Source organism: Theropithecus gelada, chromosome 5 (assembly GCF_003255815.1).
Source record: "Theropithecus gelada isolate Dixy chromosome 5, Tgel_1.0, whole genome shotgun sequence".
NCBI lineage: Eukaryota > Metazoa > Chordata > Mammalia > Primates > Cercopithecidae > Theropithecus > Theropithecus gelada.
This window is the reverse complement of record NC_037672.1, coordinates 356,181-384,062: the sequence shown is the minus strand read 5'-3', so window position 1 is coordinate 384,062 and position 27,882 is coordinate 356,181. Positions and strand designations below refer to the sequence as shown.

Below are 27,882 nucleotides of genomic sequence, written 5' to 3'. Positions count from 1 at the left end.
ACAAATATGAAAAATGTGAGAAAGCTTTTAACCACACCTCAATCTGTTGTAAACAATAAGTAATTATATTGATGAGAAGCCAAATTAACATTTAAAATGTGACAAAGACTTCAAATTCTTGTCACTTCCTAGTGTAATTCCTACTGAAGAACACATCTAGATACACAAAAAATGTGGGAGAACTTTTAACCAATGCTTAATATCTTTGCAGATGATAGTATTTATATGTGAGGATACTTGTACAAATATAAAAATATACAGAAGCTATTAACATCTACTCTAAATTTATAGTTAATAAAAGTATTATGTAATTTCTGTTGAAAGACCTTTTATAAAATACAGGCTATTAAAGTTAAGAAGAGTAGTCTTAAGACAGAGAATACAAAGATAAAGAGGGCTCTAGTGCCTGTACTTGTATCCCAGAACTTACTGTATACATTTTGTACTAGAGGAAAACTCTGAAGCAGTTGCTCAAACTTTGTTCAACATCAGAGAATTTATAATGGAGAGAAATCCTACGACTGTAGTAAATGTGGAAAAACATCTGTTCAGAAGCTGCAGCTTAAGAAACACCAGAGGCCGGCACAGTGGCTTACACCTATATTCCCAATACTTTGGGAGCCAAGGAGGGTGGATCACTTGAAGTCGAGAGTTCAAGGACAGCCTGACCAACATGGAGAAACCCCGTCTCTACTAAAAATACAGAAATTAGCAGGGCGTGGTGGTCCATGGCTGTAATCCCAGCTACTTGGGAGGCTGAGACAGGATAATCGCTTGAACCCAGGAGGTGGAGGTTGTGTGAGCCAAGATCATGCCATTGCACTCCAGCCTGGGTAAGAAGAGTGAAACTCTCCAAAAAAAAAAAAAAAAAAAAAAAAAAACAGAGTTTCTAATGAAACGTAATTTGTAGATGCACTAAATGTGAAGAAATATTTAGGCTAAAATTAAGACTGTACATCAGAGGATTTACCATAGAAAGAACTAAGGAACTAATACTTCAGACTTTAAAATAATCAGACTATTAAGTATAACAGAAGTTGAACCTGTTAGAAAATTTCTTTGCATATAAGTTAAAAGTAGGTTTTTGAAGAGATTATATTCAAAGTATATTTTTTCACTTAAAAGTATAAATTTTTTGAAAAGCAAATAATTGAACTCTGAAATTATGCTATTTCAACATTCTCATTTATGTGAAAGCATGTGATGAACTGTCACTGCATTGGAGATATGGGAAATTCCTTTGCATTAGGTGGGCATTCATGAACTTAAATGAAAGAGAAAATGAAAGAAGCGTGAGGAAAATCTTAGCAGAGAGGCTTTTAGTTGTTGACTTACTGAGTGATGCATGAAGTAGGTGTTCAGAGTAATACTTTGCATTATAGTGAGAGAAAATCTGAATTTTAGTAGTAAATTGTTTTACCAAATGTACATTTATGTTATAAATGTAATAAAATGCAGTAAATTTTGAAGATCATGTGTGAACTTAATTTTTTAAACAAAATTGTTACTGTGTTAAAATTTTTGTGCGTTGAATGAAGCGTTTTATTATGCCACCAACTTTCACCTATCCCACCTTACTCAAGGGTGTACCTTAAAGATGGTAACAATGTACTATCTGGTAATATAGTTGAATGACATCTCTAGTCTCTTTTTCCAGTGGCTTTCAGCAGCAAATAAATTGAAGAATATTGTTGTTTCCATGTTACATTTTTATTCTTACTGAAGTTTAAAAGTTTTTGTGGGTACATAGTAGATGTATATATTCATGGTATATATGGGTTATTTTGATAAAGGCATACAATATGTAATAATCACGTCAGAGTAAATGAGTTATTCATCACCTCAAGCATTTGTCCTTCGTATTACACACAATCCAATTACACCGTTTAATTATTTTTAAATGTAAGTTATTTTTTACTAAGGGTCATTTTATGATTGTAATAAATCATACATTCCTGAGTCTTGAATGGTTTTCAGAAATGTTTCATATTTATCTTTGAACATGTGGCATGTCCTGCAAACACAGCCTTTTAATTTTAATTTGCATGGAGTTAAATATATAAATGTTGTGCTCTAAAGATAAACCTTGGGTGTAAGGAAATTGTGGAGCAAGCAATTGTGTTTGCATGAGAGTTTGTACCTATTTTCCAAAGAAAATAGCAATATTGGAACAAAGAAGGTTCTGTTAATACTGTGGATAGGTAATTTACTAGAAATCTACAAACCTAAAACATTTTGAAATCACACCTATGTTTTCTTTTTATTTAATTACTGCACAATCTAATGGATCATTGTTGAGAATTGCCCCATGCCAACCAATTCTGTGTTTATGTGGTCCTCATGCTAGAGCTATAATTTTGTTTCTCATTTTTTTGTTTTCACTTCATAAAGTATTTGAGCTTGTCAGAAATTAATCGTTTTTATAAAATTTAGTGCACAAAAATTTTTAGATGAAATTTCACAATGTATTAAGTAATCTTTAATTAGAACATTTCATTAATTGGATAACCTTATATAAGCTGTTTTCTTTAGTTATTCCTTTCACTTTTTATAATTGATATTTTTAAGTTTATTGGGCCAATTTGTTCAGACAAGTAGTGGGAAAACAAGTATTGGGGATGTTTTGATAAATAATTGTAGTGAACAATCACAAAGTGCTGGGTGTGTAATAGATGCTCCATAACTGGCCACAAATATTGCTGGAGTTAGTTTGTAGCTCCAAGTAAAAGATTGAAAATATCTATGGTGAAGAAATGGCACTAATTGTGCATGTGGAGAGGAGATCTGTTCCTAGGCTGCAAAACTGACTCATTCTGAATTTAAAGAGGATTTCTGTTTTTATTTTCTAATTATCTTTAGTTTTGTGATGTCTTCAAGTGTTTATCCCCAGCTGTGGATGCCTCAGAGGTCTTCATGTGTTTATTCCCAGCTCTGTATGCCTCCTCAGAGGTCGTCTTTTCCTTTGTGTTATGAGTATTTTTCTCACTGTTCTCTTCATGCCATGTAATTTCACATAGACTTTCAAGGTTCAGATGAGAAGTTTATAATTTTTAATGTAAATTATTTTTAACTGGGTTGAGATTATTTATAACTTATCAATGCAACATTCAGATCACTTAATTGAGATAAGAGTAATTCAGTGTCCACAGGTAAGAGGATTAAGTCAGCATTGTTTCTCTGTATTGGTAAAGGAAAAATTGTATGAGATTCTAACAAAATGTGTGTTAAACATAAGTTAGAATAGGTTTATAAGTGGGTTGCATATTGTAAGCACCATATGAAGAAACTCGTCAGAATTTTGAAATCTCTTAAAATATATCTTAGAAATTATTTTTTTTGTGTGTTTTTTTTTTTTTTTTTTTAATTGGAGACAGAATCTTGCTCTGTCACCTAGACTAACCTGCAGTGGCACGATCTAAGCTCACTGCAACCTCTGCCTCACGGGTTCACGACATTCACCTGCCTAAGCCTCCCAAGTAGCTGGGACTACAGGCACCCACCACCACGCCCGGCTAATTTTTTGTATTTTTAGTAGAGACAGGGTTTCACTGTATTAACCAGGATGGTCTCAATCTCCCGACCTCATGGTCTGCCCACCTCAACCTCCCAAAGTGCTGGGATTACGGGCGTGAGCCACCGCACCCGGCCCTCTTAAAATTTTTAAGAGACTTAATGCTAGGTGAAGAATTTTACATATAATTTTCTATGACATAGCAAAACTTTTTTATTCTGAACCTTCTGAGTGTAAGAAAGTGTTGGAAAAATAGAATGATCTGTGTAGATTCAAGATGCAAAATCTGCAGTGATCTTTTTTGTTGAGATTCATGTTATCACCTTGAATTTGTTATGATTTTTTGTTTTAGTGGATGCAGTTCATGGGGCATAGTTTTCATTTTTAGTCACTTTATCCAAGTCCTTTGTTACCTTCTCTGGAAAATCAGATTATGGCAGCTATTGAATTCAAATGTTCATTAATCACATTAATGTAATTCAGCATATAAATAATAAATACCATAACCCTGTATAGGTGTTAATTTTCACAGGAAACTCAATGCATAGGTATTATTATTATCCTTATTTTACAGAGGAAGGAACAGAGACGCAGAGAAAAATGACTTGCTCACAACAGAAGAGCCAGTAGTAAAACAGGCAACTTTGACTTCAGAGATAACACTCAACTACTACAGTAAACACTCTCTTCAAACAGAAAATACACATTATCTTCAACACCCATTCTTAATAAAAAATTAACAAACATTGGGCCGGGCGTGGTGGCTTACGCCTGTAATCTCAGCACTTTGGGAGGCAAAGGCGGGGGGGGGGGGGGATCACGAGGTCAGGATATCAAGACCATCCTGGCTAACACATGAAACTTTGTCTCTACTAAAAATACGAAAAAGTCATCTGGGTGCCTGTAGTCCCAGCTACTCGGGACGCTGAGGCAGAAGAATGTCGTGAACCCTGAAGGCAGTAAGCTGAGATTGCACCACACACTCTAGCCTGGGCGACAGAGCAAGACTCTGTCTCAAACAAACAAACAAAAAAAGAGATACATGTCTATGTATGTGTAAATGTGCACATTATAATACAGAAAAGAAAAATACTTCAATTTAAACCATATAAACTCTAGAAATTGCTCTTTGATACTGGTATGTACTTGGGAACAGCTTTCAACTGTGCTTTCCCACTCCTCCAGCAATTAATACAGCTTTTTTCTTTTACCTAAACCTGTAGCCAGCAAATGCTGTATTGTTATTACATACTATTTACGGCTGGGCGTGATGGCTCACATCTGTAATCCCAGCACTTTGGGAGGCCAACACGAGTGGATCACGAGGTCAGATTGGGACCATCCTGGCTAATGTGAAACTCCATCTCTACTAAAATACAAAAAAAAAAATTAGCCAGGCATGACAGCGTGCGCCTATAGTCCCCGCTGCTGCGGACGCTGAAGCAGGAGAATCGCCTGAACTGGGAGGCAGGGGTTGCAGTGAGCTGATAATGCACCACTGCACTCCAGCCTGGGCAACGGAGCAAGAATCCATCTCAAAAAAAACTTTTTTTTTTTTATTTACTAGAAACATAATACACTGATTTTCTTACCTTTTAAAATACAGTTGTATTGAGTCACATAATTATTTCACTCTGTATTAGTTTCCTTTGTGCCTGTTTTTCAGTTTTGCCTAAACGCTACCAATTATCTTACAGTTGCTCCCCAAACAGTTTGTTTATAAAACTTTTAATTATCTCTGGGAACCTCAGCTCAGCAGTCAAAACTCAGAGCCCTAGAACTAAGAAAGGACCAAAAAGTTACTATTAATATAGACTTCAAATATGCCTTTTAGTAATCCATGCATATGCAGCCATCTGGAAAGAGGATCTTTGATAGCAAAGGATACCCCTATTAAATCAGCAGGAAGTAGCCAGAAAGAGTCATCCTCCAAAGCCCCCTAACAGCGGTTAGGGTGACTGCTCCACAGGGGTGAATGTTGTAGGAGTTATTAAACTTTTTATTACTATTTTTTTTTGAGATGGAGTCTCAGGCTAGAGTGCAGTGGCGTGGTCTCAGCTCACTGCAAGCCTCCCGGGTTCAAGCTCTTCTCCTGCCTCAGCCTCCCTAGTAGCTGGGACTACAGGTGCGCACCACCACAGCCAGCTAATTTTTGTATTTTTTTTAGTAGAGACAGGGTTTCACCATGTTAGCCAGGATGGTCCCTAGGGCTTTTGCCACTGCTTGGGTAGTTTGTAAAATAAAATATGGATCATTGTTACTTTGTGAAGACCATGGAAATCCAAAGAGATAATTTCTTTCAGAATGATCTTGGCAAGTACCTGAATCTTTTCTAGTATGAGAGGTTTCAACCCAGGCAAGTAAGGGGGTCCCCCAAAATCAGAAGGTATTTGTAGCCTATGTAGGTTTCTTGTTGCTGAACTGGCTGAATTAAGGGGAGTGGCTTAGGCCTGGAGGATTATTATAGACACAGATGGACAGTTTACAGACTTGTCAGAGAGTTTTGGTTTTGTTTGTTTATAGCTGATAGAGATGGTCTCTCCCAAAGAGACAAGAATTATGGAGTGCTCTTTTTTGCTTTCTGCTGCAGGACCTGGAGAAAATTTAAAAACCTCTCTCAATTTACACAATCTTTCAGGTTGTAGGGTATACTCACATTTGATACCCCATTTCTTTTTCTCTTGAGCATATTGCGGGGGAGCAGGTTGTTAGGCAAATTTGTGATAAGGGCCATAAGGAGTTCCCCAGGAAGGGTGGTGCCCCCAGCTGCTTGGCCAACCTGCCTGTTTCTCTAGGTAATCTCATCTTGGCATTTCTGGTAGCCCCAGCAATGATCCACCTGCCTCAGCCTCCCAAAGTGCTGGGATTACAGGCTGGGATAATGAGCCACCACGCCCGGCCATCCTCCACAGTCTTAAGAGTGTCCACAGCTGAATACTGTAATACACAATTATAATGTAAAATGATTATAATGTAAAATCCTTGTCTGAGAGCTCAGATAAAAAGTGCTCTGCTCTTTCCTGTTTAGGATGGTATCAGTCATGGATTTGTCATATATGGCCTTTATTGTGTTGAGGTACATACCATCTATAACTAATTTGTTGAGTTTCTTAAACCACAGAGGCATGTTGAATTTTGCCAAATACTCCTTCTGCATACACAATAAAAAGAAAGGTGTCTAGATCTAGCAGCGAACTTAATTAAAAACATAAACACTCTCTACACTGAGAATTATATAACATTGATAAAAAGCTGAAAAAGACATGAAAAATTGATATTTTTTGCTCATGAACTGAAATAATATAAAAGTGGCTATACTACCGAAGGTGATCTACAGGTTCAATGCAATCTCTATCAAAATGCGAATGACTCTTTTCATAGAAATGGAAAAAACAAGCTTAAAATTTATAGGAAACCACCAAAAGACCCATGAACAGCACAAGTAATCCTGAGCAAAAAGAACAAAGCTAGGAACATCACACTTCCTGGCTCCAAAACATACTATAAAGCTATAATGAGCAAAACAGGATGATACTGACATAAAAACAGATAAACAGGTCAAAGTATCCAGTTGAGCCCGGTAATAAATTCATGAACTTGGAGCCAAGTGATTTTCAACAAAGATGTCCAGAACACACAGCTGGAAAAGACAGTCTTTTCAATAAATGGTGCTAGAAAAATTGATTATCTACATGATAATTTAAAAAATGAACCTAGACCCCTACTTTTTACAACATAAAAAACTCAATCACAAGTAAATATTTAAATAGGAAACCCAAATCTCTAAAGCTATTTGAAGTAAACATAGCGGAATACTTTACCACGTATTGCAGAACGAAGAATTTTTAAGACCTCAAAAGACTCACAAAAATACGCAAATGGGATTACAACAAACTAAGAATGTTTTGGACAGCAAAGAAAACAGACTGGAGATAATCTACAAAATGAAAGAAAATATTTGTAAAATATAGACATGACAAGATAAACTTACAGAATATATAACAAACTTAAAATATAATACATAACTTGAAAATAGGCAGGAGACCTTAAGATACATTTTTCTTTTTTTTTTTGAGACAGGGTCTCACTCTGTCACCCAGGCTGGAGTTCAGTGGCCCGATTTCAGTTCACTGCAACCTCCGCCTCCCGGGCTTATGCAATTCTTCCACCTCATCCTCCTGAGTAGCTGGGATTACGGGTGTGTGCCACCACACCCGGCTAATTTTTGTACTTTTAGTAGAGATGGGGTTTCACCATGTTGGCTAAACTCCTGACCTCAGGTGATCCACCCGCCTTGGCCTCCCAAACCACTGCACCCAGCTAAGATACATTTTTCAAAAAAGAAATACAAATGGCCAAAAAGAAGATGCAAAGATGCTCAGGATCACTATCAGAGATATGCAAATCAAAGCCACAACAAGATGTGACTTCACTGCAGTTAAAATAATTGTAATTAGACAAAAAAATTATGAGAAGGTATAGAAAAGTTAACATATTCAGTTGGTAAGACTAAGTTAGTACAGCCATTATAGAAAAAAAAAGTATCACAAGGTGACATATTTAAACAACATTGTAATTTAAGATGGCTCTTTTGATTCTAAGACAACAAACATTTATGACCATGCAAGAAAAAATAGAAATTGCTGGATCATATGTTACAGAAAGAAACAAGATACACTGAGACAAATACCACATGATCTTATACATATGTGGAATCTAATAAAAACAGATGGTGAAGACTTCGTGCAACTGGTCTTAGCAATCACTTTTTGGATATAACATCAAAGGCTCGGGAAATAAAAATACGGACATGTAGTACTACATCACTGTATCCAAACTATTCCAAGAACATTTAAAGCAGGACTTTAGGCCAGGCGCAGTGGCTCACGCCTGTAATCCCAGCACTTTGGGAGGCCGAGGTGGGTGGATCATGATGTCAGGAGATCGAGACCATCCTGGCTAACACTGTGAAACCCCGTCTCTACTAAAAATACAAAAGGAAAAAAGAAAAAAACAAAAAAAAGCTGGGTGTGGTGGTAGGCGCCTGTAGTCCCAGGTACCGGGAGGCTAAGACAGGAGAATGGCATGAACCCAGGAGGCAGAGGTTGCAGTGAGCCGAGATCGTGCCACTGCACTCCAGCCTGAGTAACAGAGCAAGACTCCATCTTAAAAAAAAAAAGAGGACTTTAAATAGATATTTACACACGCATGTTCTTCATTATTATTTACAAAAGATGATTCCTGGAAAGAATACAAATGTTCCTTTAGAGATCAGTATCAAATTTTTAAAATGTGACCAATATTATTTCATTTTAAAACAAATGAAAACAAGAATATTATGTTACATATAATAGTCAAAAAGAAACAGACATTATATAATTACACCGGTAAGAATATGGAAACCAGTCAAAATTATAGAAACAGTAAGTAAAATGGTATTCTTCAGGAGCTGAAGAAAAAGGAAAAAAGGGCAGTTTATTGTTTATAAGGTACTTTTCTAAGATAAAATTAGAGATCCATTGCAAAATAAAGTAAAAGTACTTAATACCACTAGACTGTACACTTGAAAATATTTAAGATGGCAATTACACGTTTTTCATCAACTAAATATGTACATCTATCTAAAAAGGTTACATTCTTTAAAAATCACCTTCAAATAAGTTTTTCTCTCACAGAGCAACATAATCAAACATAAATAGATGGTAATTTTATACTGTTTCTCTGACTATTCACCTATACAAGAAAACAATGAACACTCACTCAAATAAAAAATTTATGAACACCTAGGGCAATATTTATATAGGCAAATACCACATAGATAACTTTCTTGCCAAGATAAATGTCTGATTTATATATATATATATATTTTAATTTGCTCCAATTGAAACCCCATGACGTTTATGTGAATTAAATACCACATGGTCATAAAAGGTACAGGTTAAAATTACCAGACAAATATGAAGACTAGGCCAGGTACAGTGGCTGATACCTGTAATCCCAGCACTTTGGGAGGCCAAGGCAGGTGGATCACCTGAGGTTGGGACTTCGAGACCAGACTGACGAATATGGAGAAACCCCGGCTCTACTAAAAATTCAAAAAATTAGCTGGGCGTGGTGGCGCATGCCTGTAATCCCAGCTACTGGGGAGGCTGAAGTAGCAGAATTGCCTCCCTATGAGGCAGAGGTTGTGGTGAGCCAAAATCGTGCCATTGCTCTCCAGCCTGGGCAACAAGAGCAAAACTCTGTCTCAAAATAAAAAAAAAAATAAAATAAAATTTGAGGATTAAAAACCACTAAAATGGAGTTGAAAACTAGAACAAAAAATTCTGACCTACAAAATATTGAATCTAACATAGATGTATCAAAGACAATCTTATAAATAACTACAGTTTTCAACTGTGTGTACTTACAAAGAGCTGGCATTTTGAATCTTTGGCATTCAAAGTACAGCAGTAAAAGAAAACTCAATAAAATGCTCTGATGAGAATGAGGCATTTCAATACATTTATTCTACAATTGGAAAATTTGAGCATTTTATTTCAGACATTTTGAATTCAAAATAAAAAATATTTGACATAGAACATATCAGAAAGTAAAATATACAAGGGGAATGACACAGCAAGATGGCAGAATAGGAGGTTCTCTACCCACATCTTCTACAGTTATAAAAAAATGTGGCGAGAAAATGGCTTCACTGGGGGCTGAGAGTGCCCACAGGGTTGTTCCCACTGCTTCCTCTACCCCTATATTTCGCTTGGCTTTCTATTCATCTTTGCTCCAGGATCAAATATTGAAGACTTAGTGCATTCACCGAAGCGTCAGAATATAGTTTTGGAAATGGATGGCTTCAGAAACAGAAATGGCTCAGATGATCACTCCTACAATGGAGGCATCATAGTGTCTGATAACCAGAAGGATTAGATTTTCAGTTGCATGTAATACCAAGAAATTGAATTGTTTTCCTATTCTTATGGGAATTGTTACCAAAGCCCTTATTGAAATTTTTAACTTCACGGAGCTTATTCAAATGAAGAGCACCTCATTTTCTCGTGATGACATAGTGCTGGAACTTGGTTTTATAGATGGGTCCATATTTTTGTTGTTGATCACAAACTGCATTTCTCCTTATATCAGCATAAGCAGTATCAGTGATTATAAAAAAAATAAAGTTGAATCCCAGTTATGGATTTCAGCCTCTGGCCTTCAGGATACTGGTGTGGACAGGCTCTGGTGGACATTCCATTATACTCCTTGATTCTCCTTTCAATACATTTAATTTACTACTTCGTATTTCTGGGATTCCAGCTTCCATGGGAACTCATGTTTGTTTTGGCGGTATGCATAATTCGTTGTGCAGCTTCTCTTATATTCCTCACGTATGTGCTTTCATTCATCTTTTGCAAGTGGTGAAAAAATAATGGCTTTTGGTCTTTTGGCTTTTTTATTATCTTAATATGTGTATTCACAATTCCGGTATCAACTAAGTATGAAAAACCCAACTTAATTTTGTGCATGATTTTCATACCTTCCTTCACTTTGCTGGGATATGTCATGTTATTGATCCAGCTCAACTTTATGTATATGAGAAACTTGGACAGTCTGGACAATAGAATAAATGAAGTCAATAAAACCATTCTTTTAACAACCTTAATACCATACCTTCAGAGTGTTATTTTCCTTTTTGTCATAAGGTATCTGGACATGAAGTATGAAATTGAAATAATGAATAAAGACCCAGTTTTCAGAGTCTCTCCACGACGTAGAGAAACTCATCCCTATCCAGAAGAGCCTGAAGAAGAAGATGTTCAAGCTGAAAGAGTCCAAGCAGCAAATGCACTCACTACTCCAAACTTGGAGGAGAAGCCAGTCATAACTGCAAGCTGTTTACACAAGGAATATTATGAAGCAAAGAAAAGTTGCTTTTCAACAAGAAAGAAGAAAATAGCCATCAGAAATGTTTCCTTTTGTGTTAAAAAGGTGAAGTTTTGGGATTAGTAGGACACAGTGGATCTGGTAAAAGTACTTCCATTAAAATGACAAGTAGGTTCACAAAGCCAACTGCAGAAGTGGTGGTGTTACAAGGCAACAGAGCATCAGTAAAGCAACAGCGTGACAACAGCCTCAAGTTCTTGGGGTACTGCCCTCAGGAGAACTCACTGTGGCCCAAGCTTACAATGAAAGAGCACCTGGAGTTGTATGCAGCTGTGAAAGGACTGGGCAAAGAATATGCTGCTCTTAGTATTTCATGATTGGTGGAAGCTCTTAAGCTCCAGGAGCAACTTAAGGCTCCCGTGAAAACTCTATCAGAGAGATAAAAGAGAAAGCTATGCTTTGTGCTGAGCATCCTGGGGAACCCATCAGTGGTGCTTCTAGATGAGCTGTTCACCAGGATGTACCCCAAGGGGCAGCAGCAAATGTGGCAGATACTTCAGGCTACCGTTAAAAACAAGGAGAGGGGCGCCCTCTTGACCACTCATTACATGTCAGAGGCTAAGGCTGTGTGTGGCCATCATGGTGTCAGGAACGCTAGGTTGTATTGGTTCCATTCAACATCTGAAAAACAAGTTTGGTAAAGATTTTTACTAGAAATAAAAAAATGAAAGAACCTACTCAGGTGGAAGCTCTCCACACAGAGATTTTGAAGCTTTTCCCACAGGCTGCTCAGCAGGAAAGACGTTCCTCTTTAATGGCGTATAAGTTACCTGTGGAGGATTTCCACCCTCTGTCTCGGGGCCTTTTTCAAAGTAGAGGCAGTGAAACAGACCTTCAATGTGGAGGAATACAGCTCTCTCAGGGCACCTTGGAGCAGGTATTCTTAGAACTCCGTACAGAGCAGGCGCTGGGAAATGTTGATGATAGAAGTACAGCAGTTTGATGGAAACTTCTCCCACAGGAAGCCTCTTAAAACGAAGAACCTCCTAACATTCAATTTTAAGTCCTACTACATGGTTTCCATAATTCTACAAGAATGTTTCCTTTTACTTCAGTTAACCAAAAAAAAAAAAAAAAAAAAAAAAAAAATTCAGTATTTTAAACATTCAATAATGATTAAAGTTTTCATTTTTAAAAATTTTAGGATGAAGGAAACAAGGAAATACAGGGAAAAGTAGTAGACAAAATTAACAAAATCAGACATGTTATTCATCCCCAACATGGGTCTATTTTGTGCTTAAAAATAATTTTAAAAATCATATAATATTAGGTTGGTTTTTGGTTATTATCAATAGTTAACACTGAGCACATTTTACAAATAAAAAAATTTTTTTGCCTAAATTTCAAATGTATCAGCTATTTTTAAACATTAGTTACTCAGATTATAATTTAATGTGATATAACATAATTTAATGTGATTATAATTTAATGTGACACATTATAATTTAATGTGACTATAAGAAGATCTGATGAAATGGCACAACATAACATTTAATTATAATGACATATTCTGATTATAAAATAAATACATGTGAATATTAGTACATATTGAAATTATATGGAAGAAGATAACCATAATCTGTAAGAAAGTACCACAGTTAATACTTTATTTAGCCAACTTATATTCAATGTATTTTTTATGGGTCCTTTTTCAAAGGTAGCATCAGTAGGCACAGTCATTTTCTACATCTTTTCACCTCACAATTCATGAACATTTCCCAGGTCATTATAACACTTTTGTGTTATATAATTGCTGCATTAATGTTATAGCTGTATTGATGTAATACCAGAGTTGTTATATTTGGGTTATATGCAAATGTATTTCTTAGAAATAAAACTTTGATAGACTTAAAAAAATGTGGCAAGCCAGGTATGGTGGCTCACGCCTGTGATCACAGCACTTTGGGAGGCTGAGGCGGGCGGAACACCTGAGGTCAGGAGTTCGAGACCAGCTTGGCCAATATGGCGAAACTCCATCAACACTAAAAATACAAAAATTGGCTGGGCATGGTGGTGGGCACCTGTAATCCCAGTTACTCGAGAGGCTGAGGCAGGGGAATTGCTTGAGCCTGGGAGGCGGAGGTTGCAATGAGCTAAGATGGCGCCACTGCACGCCAGCCTGGGTGACAAGAGTGAGATTCCATCTCAAAAAAAAAGGAGCAGTTATGCCCTGGCAAAAGAAACTTTATGGGAACTTTGGAATCCATGTCAAAGGGTGTAAACCCAAGACTGAGGAGGGCTGTATTGAGAGGGCATGACCTTGCTTGAGTGGCATGCTTGTCCATCACAGTCCCAGCTACAAAATAAAATATGACTAATTCTCACTGTAAATACAGCTGTAGACCATTTGGTTTTGTTTATGCCACTAGCACCATCTGCCAAGACACCAAGTGTCCTGTGTCTCAGGTGAAAGGACTTTAGATGTTGATCCTCTCTGTGATCTCTGAATTAGCCCCTTGCACACATCTATCATGGTGTGGAAGAAATCTTGCACATGCAGGAACCCACAGACAGAAACATCCATCTGTGCCCCTGGACGTAGGCTTGCCAACATTTATTTAATGGTGGATCTTGATGTGGCACTATAATCTGGCTCCAAGTCCATAAAACCAAAGTCCAGAAACAGTTTTTCCTAACCTGGGACCTGCCAAAAAGCACACTATATGTGCCCCTCTAGGCATGCTGGCTGACTTTATTCCCACTGTGAATCTTGAAGCAGTCCTAAAACCTACCTCCAGTCCCTGTCAGCTAAAGTCTGGGAAGAGTCCTGTTCACCCAGGAACCTAGAGGGAGAAATGCCATGAACCCGGAAACAAACCTGAAGACTTTGGTCTCAACTGTGTATGCCGAAGCAGCCCTGTGAATCAGTTCCACACCCTCTCAGCTCTGATCAAGGGTCAGTACTGCTCATCTAGGAACCTGTCCAATGATGGGGTTAGAGGATTTCCAAAAACCCAGCAAGAGCCACACAGCAGAAGCCATGCCTGCTCACACGGATTGTATCAGCTCTGTCATCTGCATATATAACTGGAGACTTTTTTTCCCCAGCACCAGTCTTATTGATCAAGATCCTGAAGAAAGTTCAGTCTTCCCAGAAAATAGAATCCACAACGGTCTGATGCCCTAATAACAGGTCTACCAAGCATGAACTTCACTGTGATCCAGATCCAATGCACCTTACTGCAATCTCATCAGCACAGAGATCCAATAGGAGAAAATATTTACCTCCCCAAACTAATCTATAATGACTGAAAGAGGTATTTACTCCTTCAGATACAGGGACATCAAAACAAGGTATCACAGATCATGAAGGATCAGGCAAACATAACATCACCAAAGGAAATTAAAAATGCTCCAGTAACCACTTACAATAAAACACAGATCTAAAAAAAAATTCAAATAATTATCTTAAAGAATCTCAATGAGATGCAAAAAGTCACACATTACTAAATTTTTTTACAAGAATGTATGAACAAAATCACAATTATAATAAAGAAAGAGAACCTATTAAAAGAGAACCAAATAGATATGCTGGAGCTGAAGTACACAATAGGAGATCTAAAATATTAAAGAGAAAGCTTTAACAGGAGACTTCGTTACACAGGGGGGTAAAAAAAAAAGCAAACTTAAAAGTAAGTCATTTGAAAGTTTCTAATTAGAATTTTAAAAAAGAATGTAAGAATAAAGCATTTGGGCCCCATACTGCATAATAAACAGTAAGAATGTACATATTTTAGGAGGTTCATGAGAGAGAAAAATTTTTTTAAATTGTTTACAGATATAATGTCTTAAATTTTTCCCAATCTTGGAAGAAATATGGATATTAAATTAAAAAGCTCAAAATGTCTATAGCAAGAAGAATCTAACAAAAATTGTCCATAACACATTATAATTAAGCCAAAATTCAAAGACAAGGAGAGATTCTTAAAAGAAGCAAGAGAAAGAGATTCTTCACATACAAGGGAACTCCTATAAGGTTATCAGCAGACTGCCCAACAAAAACCATGCAAGCCACATGGAAGTGAAACCATATATTTGAAGTGCAAATGAAGAGAGAAAAAGAAAAAACCTTGACAATTAAGAAGACTATCCCTGACAAAGCTGTTCTTTAGAAATGATGTATCAATCAAAATCTCAGATTTAAAAAAAGTTGAGGAAATTTTTCATCACTAGACCTGACTTACAAAAAATGTTAATGAGAATTTTTCAAGTTGTAATGGAATCCTAACTTACAACAAAAATATAACTACTATTGAAAATCATATACACCTGGTCAAATTTAGAAGGCTATAAAACTGTAATTATGCTCAGAAATCACTTTTAATGCTGGTGTAAAAGCTACAAGAAAAAAATTATTAAATATAGCTTCAATAAATTGTTAATGGGTATATGATATAAAAAGATGTAGAGTGTGACATAAATACTGTGTTGAAGGGAGTAAGACTGTTTAATTTTTCAGTATATAGAAGCTAACTTTTGCTTGAGGCCAGGAGTTCAAAACCAGTCTGGTAATATGGCAGGACCCTGTCTCTTAAATAAGTACATAACTAGAATTAAAGGTCTCAGAAAGCTGTTTATTCTTTTTAAACAAGCTGCAGCTGAGCCTGATGGCGCATGCCTGTAATCCTAGCATTTTGGGAGGCCAAGGCAGGTGGATTGCTTGAGCCCAGGAGTTCAAGACCAGCCTAAGCAACATGGCAAAACCCTATCTCTACAAAAAATAGTAAAAAAATAGCCAGACATGGCAGCATGTTCTTGTAGTCCCAGCTACTTGGGAGGCTGAGATAGGAGGATTGCTTGGACCTGGGGAAGTTGAGTCTGCACTGAGCTATGAATGCATCACTGCACTACAGCCTGGGTAACAAAGCAAGAGCCTATCTGACCTGGGTAACAATGCCAGACCCTATCTGTACAAAACAAAAAGTTAATTTGTTATCTGAAGCTAGATTTTATAACTATGAGATGTTTTACATAAGTTTCTTGGAAATTACAAACAAACAAACAAACAAAAAAACAACGGTAGTGGGTAAATACAAAAGAAAGAGAAGGCATAAAACAACAAAAACAAACAAAAATTCAAGAAAACGCCAAGGAAGACAGCATGAAAGAATTAAAAAACAGAAACTAAATAGTCAGAAAACAATAAGAAAATGGCAGTAATAGGGCCGGGTGTGGTGGCTCACTCCTGTAATCCCAGCACCTTGGGAGGCTGAGGCAGGCGGATCACAAGGTCAGGAGATTGAGACTATTGTGGCTAATATGGTGAAAACCTGTCTCTAGTAAAAATACTAAAAATCAGCCGGGTGTGGTGGCAGGTGCCTGTAGTCCCAACTACTCGAGAGGCTGAGGCAGGAGAACTGCATAAACTTGGGAGTGCTACAGATGCTGGCCCAGGCAGGATAGCTCTGACTTATAAATGTGTGCGTGCAGGGAGATAAAATGGTCAGGTGATCCAGAAGCCTAGGCTACTGCAGGAAAGAGGTTACTGGTGCAGATTCAAGATCTGGGAGGTAAAAAGAAGCCATGAATCTTCTGGACAGTTACGTGTCCTATTATTGGAAAACTCTAGAAGCAGAGGTGTTCTCAGCACAACTCCTGAGTGAAGCTTTGTCATGAGAGAAGCATGGCCGTACCACTGCTTAGCATGCATGTGTGTGAATGTGCAGAAATCACATTGTAGCAGCCGGGTGGAGAGAAAAGTCTGCCCTCAGAACTCTTTCCCTTGAAGTCCTCAGTCCCCTTCGACCCCTGGAGGAGACCTAGAATCACAGGACAATTCACTGTGTGACAGCTTGTGTGTAAACAACAAGAACAAAACAAAAAAACCTCTCCATTCTACAACAGACCCAGTGTCTCCCAACCAAGGCTGCTATGATATCTTAATTTTTTTGAGAAAGGGTCTCACTTCGTCACATAGGTTGGAATGCAGTGGTGTGATCTTGGCTCTTGGCAGCATTGACCACCCAGGGTTCAAGTGATCCTCCTGCCTCAGCACACCCCCAGGTAGCTGGGAATACAGGTGTGTGCCACCGTGCCCAACTAATTTTTTTGGATGTTTGGCAGAGATGGGATTTCACCATTTGCCCAGGCTGGTGTTGAACTCCTGAGCTCAAGCAAATCTGCCCTCCTTGGCCTCCCAAAGTGCTAGGTTTACAGGCATGAGCCACTGTACCCAGCCTAATATATTTATATATATATTTTTGAGTCTGAGACTCGCTCTGTCACCCAGGCTGGAGTGCAGTGGCGCAATCTTGGCTCACTGCACAGTCCGCCTCCTGGATTCATGCCATTCTCCTGCCTCAGCCTCCCGTATAGCTGGGACTACAGGCACCCACCACCACGCCCAGCTAATTTTTTGTATTTTTAGTAGAGATGGGGTTTCATTGTGTTAGCCAGGATGGTCTCGATCTCCTGACCTCGTGATCCACCCGTCTTGGCCTCTCAAAGTGCTGGGATAACAGGCATGAGCCACCGCGCCCGGCCATATCTTTATTCTAACACCAAATATATGGAGTTTGCTGAACACCAACCAATCCTCTAACACAAACTGGGTGTCCAACAGCTCAATTCTGAAAACACCAGGGTCAGCATAGACCCCACCGGCTCAGGGCTCAGTCCCACAATACTGCTTCCACTCCATGTGCCAGTCACAAGCCCCAGGGACCCATCTATACTTCTAAGGAACTGTCTATAAATTATGGGCTTCCATAACTCCCTCCCTCAAGTTAAAGGATTTGATAAAACTACTCACAGAACTTGGCAAAAACACTTTACCTATGTTTACCAGGTTATTATATTGGATACAACTCAGTAAAAGCCAAGAGAAAAAAATGTATAGGACAAAGGAAAGCAGGAGAAACATGAAGTGGGCCGTGAATCATGGTAGTTATGACTAACATCTCTCAAATCCTTTGTGTTCTGCAAGAAAAGCTTACTGCAAAGAAATACCCTTTTCATTATGACTTTGATGATACTCCCTCTTTAGTTATCACAAATTTACAGACTCTGCGTTCTCATTTTTCCCTCATAAACAATTAAATAATTTTGTCCTCAGTATTCAGAACAGAGTACTTGTTAACCTAACTGCCCAAGTCTCTCTCCTTCCCCCAGACCCCTGGACTATGCTCCACCTTCAGTCTAAGTGAGCATACAACCCTCTTGATGTCCCTCCCAAGAACAGGCTGACTTCAGGGTGAAACATTCTCTAATCTTGAATCTGATTTTGCTGTTCTCCATTCTGCCCTCTCCTTCCCATCTTCTTTCTAATCTTGATTGCTCCTCCATATGAAAAATCGCCCTTATCTGTCTCATTTTGGAGATGCTTGCAGATCTTGTGCTTGGTGTTTTTTCCATTGCAATTCTCCTTAAAATAAACTCACTTCTTACCTACATCAGAATTTATTTGATTGTATCTAGAAACAGCCCGAAGACAATAACAATTACTCCCTCTCAGAGGACATCACAACCCTCCTCCCATCCCAAATCTCACTGCATCTGCCTGTGGATCCTCAGCTTTCCAGGGCTCTGTAGCATCTCAGTATAAAGGCTCCTTTCACGTCTACTTTCAGCCAGGCTAGGACACCTGCAGAAAAGGTTCCCAGGAAGAAACTACTGGGCTACTGATGACCTCCTTTGGCAGGGTCAAGATTGGCCTTACCCTGTAGTTAACAGGCTTAGGTCTCTGATTTCCAGTCAAGATTATTCACTTAGTTTTATATAAAAGAACTCAGTGTTTAAATAATCCAACAAAATTCCTCAAACTCATTGCTTATGTTTATAGGAGGAAAGGAGATTGTAAGGCACTTACATTTTATACTTCAACAAGAAAAGCCAAAATATATATCAGTTTCAGACAATAATAATTTAGGTATTATTTCCTTAATAACAAATAGGTGAACATTAACCAGGAATGTCAAGTCCTATTCCATACAATTTAACATTAAATTCAGACACCCAGATAACAGCATAAAGAGCAGACTTATTCATTATTACAAATTCCCCACCATGCAGAAAAGAAAAACCGATATATTGGCATATCTCTAAATCACCAATTTATCTACCAAAATTTCTTCTAAAAATGTATTCAGTTCTCTGCAGCCATAGAGGAAAAGAAATGTTTCCTACTTTTTTTTAACTTAGTAATATTCCCATAACTAAGCCCTGAGGTTCCGTTTGAAACCACCCCCAAAATACACAGATCTGAAAAACTTATTACACATGTCAAGGGAAAAATGAAAGAATTTTTAACAAATATATCATCAGACATTTTAAAAATTTACATTTTTATGCCTCTTTGAGAATATTCTCCTATCTTTCAAGCTCTACCAATAGAATGCATTGTACAGTTAATAAAATGGAAGTTGAAATAAGTAAACATTTTTTTCAAGATGACAAACCCAACGAGTAGCAGTACTGGCTGGAATAATGATATGTCTGACTCAAGTGTCAAGTCGGGCTGTCTGTCGTGTGATGTACATCCTCCCACCTTCATCCTTCTCACTGAAGTACTCAATGACCACCCTCCCAAGAGCCTGTGCACTGCATCCCCATGTGTGCCTGGAGTGTTTTGTGTGTGTGTCTATGTATGCAGGTCCATGCACCATCTTGCTAGAATGGCCTTTAATTGTCTTTGGGGATACTTTTTCTCCCTTCACAATTCTGAAAAAATCCAGATGGTAGAAATTACTTCTGCCTTTCCCCTCAATATCAGAATTCCATTGGCTGAAGAGCAATGTGTCTCCAAAAAATGGAAACTGGACTGGGAGAAAGAAAATCTTAATGCCACAAGGATATGGCTTTTTGAATAGTGTAAACCACAAGAGTGCTCTGAGCACCAGGGAACCCAGCTGCTCCTGAGAGGGTTTACCCCACACCTCAGGCCGTCCACTGTGAGGAGATGATGCAGTAACTTATACCCTAAATACTCCAAGACACATGGCTACTGTGGGCATCTAGGATCTTCCCCAGACAGTTCTGAAGCCTAGGACCAGGAAAGGACAACAGGATGGCTGAGGACAAATTACCTTGTAAAGTTGGGAACCTAAACCCCAAATCATGCTGATAAGGTGTCTGTATCTGAAGAAGACAAAAGAAGAGGCACAAAGAATGCACACTTGTACCACTGTTATTCAGCATAGTACTAGAAGTGCTAGCTAGAGCAATGAGACAAGAGAAAACAGTAAAGGCCATCCAAATTGGAAAGGAAGAAGCCAAATTATCTTTGTTTGCAGATGATGTGGTCTTATATTTGGAAAAACCAAATTCACTAAAATATGACTAGAATTGATGAATTTAGTGAAGATGTAAGATTAAAAAAATTAGTAGTGTTTCTACACGCTAACAGTGAACAATGTAAAAAAGAAATCAAGAGTAATCCCATTTCCAATAGCCACAAATTAAAAGTAAATACCTAGAAATTAAAGAAATGAAAAGTCTCTACAATGAGTACTATAAAACACTGATGCAAGAAATTTAAAAAGACAAAAAACTGAATAATATTTTATGTTCATGAATAGGAAGAATCAACATTTTTTAAATGTCCATACTACCCAAAGCAATCTACAGATTTAATACAACCTCTAGAAAAACATCAATGACATTCTTGCCAGAAATAGAAAAAACAATCCTACAGTGTACACAGAACCATAAAAGAATCAGAATAGCCAAAGCCATTGTTAAGAAAAATGAAACGGGAGGAATCATAGTATTTGACTTTAAATGATACTACAGAGCTACAGTAATTAAAACAGCATGAAACTGATCAGTGAAACAGTAGAGAGAATGCAGAGGCATATCCATATATCTACAAACTTACATCTGACAAAGGTGTCAAAAATATATACTGGGGAAAAAAGTCTTCAATAAATTGTGCTACAAAAACTGAATATCCATATTCAGAAGAATGAAACTAGACCCCATTTCTTGTCATATAAAAAAAATTAAATCAAAATGGATTAGAGGCAAATCTAAGATCTCAAACTATGAAACTCCTACAAGAAAACATTGCTGAAGCTCTACAGGAAATTAAACTGGGCAAAGTTGTCTTGAATAATACCCGACAAGCACAGGCAACCAAAGCAAAAATGAACTAATGGAATCCTATCAAGTTAAAGAGCTTCTAACAAGCAAATGAAACAATTAACAAAGAGACAACACATAAAACGAGAGAAAATGTGTAAACTGCCCATTAAAAAAAAAATAACGAGAATACATAAAGCGCACACACAGCTCTATAGGATAAAATTGAATAATCTGATTATAAATGGGCAAAAATTTGAAGAGACATTTCTCAAAAGGTCATACAAATGACAAAAAGACACGACAAGGTGCTCAAGATCATTTATCTTCAGAGAAATGCAAATCAAAATGACAATGAGATATTATCCTACTCCAATTACAGTGGCTTTTATCCAAGTCAGGCAATAACAAATGCTGATGAGGATGTGGAGAAAAGTGAACTCTAGTGCTCTCTTGGTGGGAATGTAAATTAGTACAACCGCTATGGAGAACAATTTAGAGGTTCCTCAAAAAATGCAAAATAGAGCTACTGTATTATCCAGCAACCCCACTCCTAAGTAGGTACATAAAAGAAAAGAAATCAGGACTTCAGAGAGATATTTGTACCTCCATTTTTATTGCAGCAGTGTTCACATTATACAAGATTTAGAAGCAACCTAAGTGTCTATCAACACGTGAATGGATAAAGCAAATGGGTACATATACACAATGGAATATTTTTCCATCATAAAGAATAAGATCCTGTCATTTGCAACAACATGTATGGAACTAGAGGTTATGTTTACAGATACAATCCAGGCGTATAAAGGTTAACTCTGCATGTTCTCACGCATTTGCTGGAACTAAAAGTTAAATTAATTTCATGAAACTAAAGGAAGGATTGTTACCAGAGGCTGGAGAGTATACTACAGGTCTGGGAGGAAGTGAGGAAAATTAATGGTTTCAAAAAAAATTAGAGTAAGATTTAGTAGTTGCTAATACAACAGAGTGACTATAGTCACTATAACTATACTACACAAGTAACTACACAACTGTAACTACACAAGTAACTATAGTTAATTGTACATTTTCAAATAACTAAAAGAATGAAATCAGATTGTTTGTAAAACAAAGGACAAATACTTGAGATAATGAGTACCTATACCTTGATGTGATTTTTATGCATTTCTTGCCTACATTAAAAATCTCATGTAACCCATAGATATATACCTACTGTGTACTCACAAAAATTAAAAATTAAAGTAATAAATAAAAACATCAATTTAAATTGCAAGAACAGAAACCACTGTTCCTCATTTCTTCATAAATATATGACCTCAGCACCCATATTGATTACATTGCCTTTGTGGGAATTCCAAAACCTAGTTAAGAATATGTACTACTTCACTTTAGCAAAATGCCAAAAACATGTAGAAGAGAAGAAAAATGTTATTACACATGCTAGAACACCCTTACCTCCTCCCAATACAGTACGGTGAAAACAAGGAGAAACTCCCAACTCTATGCTTCTTAGGAGAGAAAGAGAAATGTAGAATATGTGTCCACATGTTTGGTTTTTGGGGGGCTGTCAAAGATGGGTTCCCCTGACACAGAGTGCTGAAGAAAAAGGTGGTATACTTTGGATGACAGCAGCTATGCATTTTCGCATTACTATAAGAAGCAATCCTAGAGTTATATGAAAACAAAGGAGGCCAGAAGTGCTCAAAAATTGTCAAAAAGAGGAACAACATCAGAAGCATCATATATCCTGATTTTAGAAACCTATTATAAAGTTATAGTTATTGAAATACTTTATAACTGGATCAAAAAAGACAATACCAGTGAAACAGAATAGAGCACATAAATAATCCCTTGTATATATTATCAAATGAAGAGTAATTTACACATCCATATTCATTGTAGCATCGTCTACAAAAGCAAGTATGTGGAAAGAACCAAGTTTTCTTAATAAATGAATAAAGACAATTTGTAATGTATAAATAATTAAATATTATTTAGCTTCTTAAAAGCAGAAAATTTTGTTAGCTCCCCAATAAGGATACATTTTAAAGACTATGTGCAAGAAGCCAGGCACACACACAAAAAAACTATATACTTCCAATTATGCAAGATACCTAAAGTAGTTAAACCCCTAGAAACAGAAAGTAAACTAAACTGTGTCCGGGGCTAATTGGAGAAGAAAATGAGTAGTAGTTGTTTCACAGACAACCTGTTAGAACACAAAATAACTCTTTTTTTAGACGGAGTCTCGCTCTGTCGCCCAAGCTGGAGTGCAGTGGCGTGATCTGGGCTCACTGCAAGCTCTGCCTCCTGGGTTCACGCCATTCTCCCGCCTCAGCTTCCCTAGTAGGTGGACTACAGGCACCTGATAAGTCTTATTTTTTAAAACTTTATTTTAAGATCTGGGTATATGTGCAGGATTGTTATATAGGTAAACTTGTGTCAATGAGGGTTTTTTGTGCAGATTATTTTGTCATCAAGGTATTAAGCCTGGTGCACATTAAATATTGAATTACACAATGCATCCTTTCATACCACATGAAATAAAACAAGATATCAACAGCAGAAGCAAAATTGCCAAATCCAAAAATTTGTGAAACTTAACAGACTCTTCATACTATTCTTTGTGTCAGAAGATTTAATATTTTTAAATAACAATACTACCCACAGTGATATTCAAATTCATTGTAATCCTGGTAAAAATCCAAATGATACTTGATACTTTTTTTTTTAAGACAAAGTCTCGCTCTGTTGCCCAGGGTGAAGGGCAGTGGTGCAATCTTGGCTTACTGCAACCTCCACCTCCCGGGTTCAAGCAATTCCCTGTGCTTCAGCCTCCCAAGTAGCTGGGGTTACAGGTGCCCACACTCAGCTAATTTTTGTATTTTTAGTAGAGACAGGGTTTCACCATTTGGCCAGGCTGGTCTTGAACTCTTGGCCTTGTGATCCACCTGCCTCGGCCTTCCAAACTGCTGGGATTACAGGCAAGAGTCACTGCGCCCAGCGCCAAGTGATACTTTTTAAAGAAATCTTTTTTAAAATTCTTACATTTACATGAAATATCAAAGGACCACTGATAGGCCGAACATTCTTAGAAAACGAGAACAAAGTTAGAGGCACAATGCTTCCTTTGTTTAGAACAGATTACAAAGCTACATAAATAAAAACAGTGTGGTAATTGCAAGAAGACAAATAGTGATGGAACAGAACCCAGAAGTTAAAACCAAACCATGTTTGTGTATATGCTCAAATGATCTTCAACAAGGTTGCTATGACTGTACAACAAGAAAGTCTCTTCAATAAATGGTGTTGGAAAACTCTGTATCCACATGGGAAAAACTGAGATTGGGTCCTTCCTCTGAACCATATACAAAAACTGTCTTAAATGAGTTAAATATTTAAATGTCAGAATTATACCTATACAATCTCTAAAAGAAAATACAGTAAGATTATGACCTTGGTCTCAGCAAGTTTTTTTTTTTTTTTTTTTGAGACAGAGTCTTGCTCTGTCACCCAGTCTGGAGTGCAGTGGCACGATCTCAGCTCACTGTAACCTCTGCCTCCTGGGTTCACGCAGTTCTCATGCCTTGGCCTCCCGAGTAGCTGGGATTACAGGCACAGGCCACCAGGCTAGAGTGCAGTGGTGCGATCTTGGTTCACTGCAAGCTCCGCCTCCCGGGTTCACACCATTCTCCTGCCTCAGCCTCCTGAGTAGCTGGGACTACAGGCGCCTGCCACCGTGCCCAGCTAATTTTCTTTTTGTACTTTTAGTAGAGACGGGGTTTCACCAGCCAGGATGGTCTCGATCTCCTGACCTCGTGATCCGCCCACATCGGCCTCCCAAAGTGCTGGGATTACAGACATGACCCACCACGCCCAGTCTTTTATTTTTTTTGACATAGTCTTGCTGTGTCACCCAGGCTGGAGTGCAGTGGTGCGATCTCAACTCACTGCAACCTCTGCCTCCTGGGTTCAAGCAATTCTTGTGCCTCAGCCTCCCCAAAGCTGGGATTACAGTTGCACGCCACCACACATGGCTAATTTTTGTATTTTTAGTAGAGACAAGGTTTCACCATGTTGGCCAGGCTGATCTTGAACTCCTGACATCAAGTGATCCACCCACCTAGGTCTCCCAAAGTGCTGGGGTTACAGGTGTGAGCCACCTTGCCTGGCCCCACTTCTGAGCATCTACTCAAAATATGCAAAGTGTATCTGAATGAAATGTTTCCACATCCAGGTTTACTGCAGCAATATTCACTGTATTTTAGTTTATTCTTGCATTGTTATAAAGAAATATCTGAGACTGGGTAATTTATTTATTTATTTATTATTTTTTTTTTTAATTTTTTTATTTTTTGAGATGGAGTCTCGCTCTGTTACCCAGGCTGGAATGCAGTGGCGTGATCTCGGCTCACTGCAAGCTCTGCCTCCCAGGTTCACGCCATTCTCCTGCCTCAGCCTCCCAAGTAGCTGGGACTACAGGCGTTCGCCACCAGGCCCGGCTAATTTTTGTATTTTTAGTAGAGACGGGGTTTCACCGTGTTGGCCAGGATGGTCTCCATCTCCTGACCTTGTGATCCGCCCAACTCGGCCTCCCAAAGTGCTGGGATTACAGGCGTGAGCTACTGCGCCCGGCGAATTTATTTTAAAAAAAAAAGGTTTAACTGGGTCATGGTTCTACAGCCTGTACAGAAAGCACAGCCACTTCTGCTTCTGGGGAGACCTCAAAAAGCTTCCAATCATAGCAGAAAGCAAAGGGACAGTAAATCATCTTACACGGTGGGAGCAGGAGTGAGAGAGTGAGAGAAGAGGTGTCATATACTTTTGAAAAATGAGATCTCAGAAGAACTCACTCGCTATGGCAAAGACAGTACCAAAGGGGCGAAGCTAAACCATTCATCAGAAGCCAAACCTATGACCCAACCACCTCCCACCAAGCCCACCTCCAACACTAAGGATGGCAATTTGACATGAGATTTGAATGAAAACGCAGATCCAAACCATATCATTTACAAAAGTGAAAAAAAACCCATCCATGGATGATTTTAAAAGATGTGGTTTATATATACAATAAAATATTGTTTAGCCTCCAATGAAAATATCTTCTCAGATGCTACAATAAGAATAAATCTTAAAGCCATTATTCTAAGTTGAATACGATACCAACAAAGTGACAGTGTATGATTCCACTTTTTTTTTTTTTTTTTTTTGAGACGGAGTCTCGCTCTGTCCCCCAGGCTGGAGTGCAGTGGCACGATCTTGGCTCACTGCAAGCTCCGCCTCCTGGGTTCACACCATTCTCCTGCCTCAGCCTCCCAAGTAGCGGGACTACAGGTGCCCGCCACCACACCTGACTAATTTTTTGCATTTTTAGTTGAGACGGGGTTTCACCTTGTTAGCCAGGATGGTCTCGATCTCCTGACCTCGTGATCTGCCTACCTTGGCCTCCCAAAGTGCTGGGATTACAGGCATGAGCCACGGCGCTCGGCCCATGATTCCACTTTTATACAATATTTTAAGTAGTAAACTAGGAAATAGAAATAGAAAGATGCTTGCCTACGGTAAGAGTTGTGGAGCCAGAGATCAAGGAGGATTATTTAGAAAAAGGAGGTCCTCACCCAGGTGGCCAACTCAAAGGCCCACAGACATGGCTACAGACAAGGAAATGGCGCACCGAGCTTGTTCTTACTGAAGATTATGAAGCAGTTCTGCAACCTTTCTCAGATTCCTCTCAGCTACAGTCCACAAGTGGTCCTTCCCATCAAGAGATCTGCAGGGAACCACCCAGCCATAATCCTGGAGACAGGCCTATATATCTTGGCCTCAGCTGTGCTCCCTGAAGCAGCCCTGTGACTCAGTTCTAGCTCTCACAGCCACAGTCCGTGGCCAGTTGTACATACTCTAAGGACCCACACAGAGACTTTGAAAACTGTTCCCAGGTAGTCAGCAGAAGCCAAACCCATTCATACACCTGGTATTTGGCCCATCATATGCAGAAAAACTTCACACCCTACCCTACTGCCTGCCATATAGATTAATGTCCTCAAGGATATTTAATCTTTCCATGGCCCAGAAAGAATCCATGACTGTCCAAATCTCTGGTAACACAGTCATCAAAGGCAGACCCCACAGCACCCTTGCGACCCAGCTACAACCCTTCTTCTCTGCAACCCCAGAGGTAATCTCAGCCTGTAGACCAAACAAATGGGAGATCTTTGTCAGGCCTCTGAGCCCAAGCTAAGCCATCACATCCCCTGTAACCTGCATGTATACATCCAGATGGCCTGAAGCAACTGAAGATCCACAAAAGAAGTGAAAATAGCCTTAACTCATGACATTCCACCATTGTGATTTGTTCCTGCCGCACCCTAACTGATAAATATATTCTCCCCTGCCCTTAAGAGAAGGTACTTTGTAATATT

The 27,882-nt window shown here is 38.4% G+C and overlaps 1 protein-coding gene and 1 pseudogene across 2 annotated transcripts in view; both read left to right on the top strand.

The window, feature by feature from the left end:
- ZNF721 (zinc finger protein 721) overlaps window positions 1-27,882 on the top strand; it is a 207,671-nt gene that overhangs the window by 41,083 nt on the left and 138,706 nt on the right. Inside the window, 1 exon segment of the mRNA XM_025384587.1 lies at window positions 25,097-25,103. Coding sequence (XP_025240372.1) covers window positions 25,097-25,103 — 7 coding nt within the window.
- On the top strand, window positions 9,604-11,689 carry LOC112624215 (annotated as a pseudogene). The gene has a single exon (XR_003119366.1). The product of XR_003119366.1 is annotated as a putative ATP-binding cassette sub-family A member 11 (transcript).